Genomic DNA, 4,868 nt, shown 5'->3' on the forward strand with positions numbered 1-4,868 from the left:
GGAAATTTGTTTCGTTTGCGCGCAGGTGGCGTCCCCGGGCGGCCTGCAAGTTCACTAAAATCAAATTTTCTCGATGGAATGAGGTCGGGTGTGGATTTTAGTGGTACCTTTGTAAAGTTTGAACTTCCCCTTTCGCCCGGTACTACTGTTGCGGTTGGCCCAAGTATCAAACCATGTTAAAAAGTGAGAAGAAACAGGGCGTGCACGGATCGGCTCACGCGCGGCCGGGGGCGCGCATGGTGGACGGCCGGAGCGCCTCGTTTCTACCCCCTGGTCAAGTGAAGTAGTTTGTTCTGTGGAAAACGTCTAGGCAGGCATAAATATTAAGCAAAGTTTCACTCCAACTCAAAAGAATTTAATCTGTCTATCAGATAAGTGGTTTCAAGAACATTCAAAGAGAATGTGACATTGCACAACTGTGACACTGGCACAAGATGTAAGCAAGCAGGACTAGCGCGAAGAACAACATGATACTGAGGGTCACAAGAAAGATCATCAGATTTACAAATTAGAGCATAAAATGCAGCACATGCATTGGATACAACTTTCACAAACGTCAGTATTTTACCATGATAACAAATATTCTCAAATTAATATTTAAACTAGGTAGATGTACGCCAGACCACGTCTCGCGTAACAGGCTTCGCGATATCTCACGAAACACTGTTGCGCTGCGACGTGCCTGGCATACATCTACCTAGGCCTGCGGCGCTGACACCAGAGTCGGGTATCCCAAAAATGAACTCGCTCCGACTTAACATGCAGGGTTGTACATTTTTTCGCTAATTTTCGTCAAAAACTCCCTGTGGCGCCTAAATGGTTGACGATAGAGCCAAACGGACGAAATTTTTGCCCAGAGAAAATATTTTTAAAACACATTATTTGTTGGACCTGTGGTTTTTGATCATCACTGGAGTAATGGGCTTCGCTAATCGCTCAGCCAAAAATGAAGAATTTCTTGACCCCTTTAAGTATGATGCAACATACAATTCCCTCTCCTTATAGAAACGAGGAAATGCTCTAAAGGTGAAAATCAGAGTACAAAGCAGATAACAATGTAGTCAAAATGTCTTTTTGAGTTGTAATTGTATCTAACTTTCTTATGACATGTGTTCTAGCAGAAATTCTCTCATAAAATTTTAAATTTTTGCGAAAGCTAGGCATTTTGAGGCAAAATGACTTTGCTATCTGACAATTCATTTTTGAGATAAGAGTGGGTAACTCTGTAACAACTGACAAATGGGAACAAATTTGCATGGTTGCATGCCTGGTCCCATGCCCTAGAGCTGCTAATTTGCCATTTAAGTCCTACCGCAAAGCTTCTGATAGATTTTCCATCGGTGCCTTCTTGGTTCACGATTGCAACAAACATAAAAAACGTTGCAGTATTGAGCAGTGTCGCGATCACAACTAAGACAGAATCGTGTAAAAGGAACGGAAAAAATTAATGTCAGACAGTGGATAAGAATCAATGACTTCGACCCTCCCTACACACAAGCGGCTATCTTTCCGAGCGTGGCCGACAAACGGCTATCTGCTTTTCTGTGAGGTTAGGGCTGTCCAGATTTATATTGAATACAGGGTGGCCACGCAATCGGGGACTTCAAATTCCTTGACTTTTCTCTGGCGTTTCCCTGACTTTGTTGATAATTCTCTGACTTTGGGAATTTTATTTGGAGGAACGTGCTAACGCTGGAAAAGTACTTTTCGAGTTCCGAAAAATCAAAAGTGCCACCGAGAGCTTGGGCACAACACCTTAGAACAAAATCCAGTAATTTTCCCTGACCAACGTTCAGTTCCCAGACTCGTACCTGACCAATAGTTTCCCTTGACTCTTCTCTAACTTTCCCGACTTCCAGGTTGCGTGGCTGCCATACACTTTAAAATATTTCGTCGTAAATTTAAAAAAAAACTGTAAACTCGAATTATAAGTTAAGTTCTGAATTTACGACAGCACATGTTTTACTCGCTAAGTCATTGAAGTCGATACATACCGCATGTATTTTTACGATTACAAATTGTTATTTTACAACTTGCGTCAAGGAAAATTTTCCTGTAAACCTACCTACTTTTTTCACTATTTGGAATAATTCCCGAAGCAGGGGACATTAAATTACCGGTTAAGAAATTCCCTGCTTCGACAACCGCAAAGAATAATTGGTTAAACGTGTTACATAACCTCTACTGCGAGATATTAGAACCCAAAGTCGCGAGGTGGAGAAAGCAGTTAGTTGTTTGTCTGCCCAGTTCAAAAAGATAGCCATTTGTCTACCACGCCCATAATTATAGCCGCGTGTTCGTAGGGAGGGTCAGCTTTAACTTAATGAATGAGGCTTTCAGGCATTTCGGTAAAGCGTAAGTGCAAAAGAATGCTGAGAACGAACCCGCTTTTTTTTCTTGCAGCTTTACCGGTATGCTTCATTGCTGAGTTTTCATACACAGTAAAGCAGAATGAATGTTCTGCTTGAAAAGTGAAATTCTTACGCATATCTTAACCCACTGGAATTCCCAGTTGTTTTGCTGGGTAGTGTACACGCTCTAACCTAGTTAGGCAATCCTCGCTGCTATCTGAGAGTACGCATTAAAATGTCCGACTCGTCACTTTTGTCTTCCCCGTTAGTGTGAGTTAGGCGGTTGCTACACCTTAAATGCGTTTTTGTTTTTTCGGAATCGGCAAGTTTTCTGAAAATCACATGTATGTTTTCGGTCGTATGCGATTTATGAACGAAGTAAATTTAAACTATCGATGAGCAATTACAATTTGGCGGGATGGGACGGTACTTATGCTTGGTTACGTGCTCTGTTACGTGATAACGATCAGCCCGTGAATCAGAGAACAATCTCGGAAGAAACACAACCTTCTGCAAGAATTAAGGTTTTCTCTATAAATTCTATACGTGCCCAGAGAAGCCCCGAGAAGTCTACCCATGTTGATCCCAGTGGGAGCTTCCTCTATGCATTGGCATTCGAGAGGCTCGTAGCTCTCTTTGTGATCCAGTTGGCGTGCGGTCGCTACTGTTTTGCGTGAAGCTTGTTTGGCACGGACGGCCCCTTTTGTCCTACCTGGCATATGACCTACCTTTTTTTTAGTAGTAAAAAAAAAAATACTTTAAAAAGTGACTAAAAAAATCACTTTTTGAATACGACAAGCATTAAATAGAGTGTGCCACTAAATTTAGTCCATTAAAATAAATTGATGACTAAATTTAATAGTCAACGATTATTTTTAGTCGACTTTTTCTAGTCGGCTGTTTTTAGTCGACTTTTTTAAGTCGAATTTTTTTAGTCGACTTTTTTTAGTCCATTTTTTTAGACGACTTTTTTTAGTCGACTTTTTTAGTGAACTAATTTTAGTTGCCTTGGCGTATCCATGGGAGATAGCATCGAGACTTTGTTGGGACGTTGTCGAGACAGTGGATAGACAAACTTAGACAACGTGTAGACGTAACGTTACGTTGTTTTTTTTACAAAACAATGCGGTACCTTACACGCAGTTGGTCTACCGAACACTATAAGTATCAGTCTAAGCATTTTCTAAATCAAGGACGCGTTCAAGCCAACCTTTGACGATTTCAGCACTTTAAACTAAAACGCACACAGTCAAGCCAAGCTGCTGAACACTCACGCAGTAGAGTGACGCGTTTTGCGATGCACCCGTAGTTCAGACTCGCGTGTCAAGACCATGCATTACCTATCCCTCAGCGGAAGACTTACGCAGGTCCCCAAGTGCGCGTCTGAACTTCGTGGGTCTTGACCGAGGGGGCCACCACGGGCGTAATCCTGTGTACAGATGAGCGTGTAATCCCCATGTAATCCTTCTATATTCCGTGAAATCCTTTACCAAATTTTAACGCATTATCACTAAATTTTACTTTATTGGCTAAATTTAGTGGTTTTGGAGCCAGAAATTCAACAATTCATGTGTACTCCCTCGAAATTCACGTGTAATCCCTGTAATCACGTAATCCTGTGTACGTCCTGAATCAGAGTGGTGGCCCCCTCGGTCTTGACACGTACCGCTTGACTGCGTGGTACGCAGCAGCTGATTTTAACTCTCTGTGAGGGACAAAGGGGTTTATGAGATCATCACGCAATAATACACGGAGAGAAAAGTTCGCGACTGGCACCCAAAAGTTTCGGTGTGAGTCCCGAACAAAAAGTACTATCTAAACGTTTGGGTGCTGTTCCCAAGTAGTTCCGACGATTATGATTGGCGAAAGTGGTCAAACCGAATAGGTGTCAAGGCTGAATTTTTTCAACGCCCTATCTAATTTTTCTTAGCTACTCGATCAGAAAATATTTTGGCGTCTTAGACAATGTTACTTTTCTCTCCCCATCCAGACATTTAGTCAGTCCGTCTTATCCCTTTTAGTAGGCGATAGAAATATTTTGTATTCTACAATGGGAGTGATTATGGGCACGATCTAAAATATCAAGAAAATTGGCGAGCTGTCTGCGCGGTTTGGTTTATTTGGTCCATGAGGTAAATAGTTGTCCAGTACAATTCCACTAGTTCAAAGATAATAATAATTTTATTTGAGACCTTACATCATATACAAACATATGAAACAACAAATTTCACAAACAATTAGTGATATGAGGCGCTAACCTAGAAGATCGTTGATGTTGTGATCTGTAACAGAAAAATGTATGAGGGGCAAGTAGGGTTATGTGTTATTTAATAAATATTGGGCGAGGTCGACCGGTACAACAAGTCGAATAATGAGAACAGTTAACAGACATCCAAAATTGTCTAAAAACCAGCCGGCTAGCCAAGGGCTCTCTTAGCCTAGAGGGTGCACTTTTTTAGCCCGCCCTTCTGCTTTTAAAAAAGCATTAAAGCGGGCTTATGCAACCGCTCTCGTGTC

The 4,868-nt window shown here is 41.6% G+C and overlaps 1 protein-coding gene across 1 annotated transcript in view; it reads right to left on the reverse strand.

Annotated features, from left to right (window-relative positions):
• Nucleotides 1-1,430, reverse strand: part of LOC127748965 (uncharacterized) — a 19,468-nt gene extending 18,038 nt beyond the window's left edge. The window contains exon 1 of the mRNA XM_052265035.1: nt 1,313-1,430. Within this exon, the coding sequence (XP_052120995.1) occupies nt 1,313-1,372 (60 nt within the window). The 5' untranslated portion in view covers nt 1,373-1,430. The remainder of the gene's footprint in view (nt 1-1,312) is intronic.
• Nucleotides 1,431-4,868: the final 3,438 nt, after the last annotated feature.

The sequence above is a fragment of the Frankliniella occidentalis genome, unplaced genomic scaffold (assembly GCF_000697945.3).
Source record: "Frankliniella occidentalis isolate FOCC.00 unplaced genomic scaffold, Focc_3.1 Scaffold23, whole genome shotgun sequence".
Classification (NCBI taxonomy): Eukaryota; Metazoa; Arthropoda; class Insecta; order Thysanoptera; family Thripidae; genus Frankliniella; species Frankliniella occidentalis.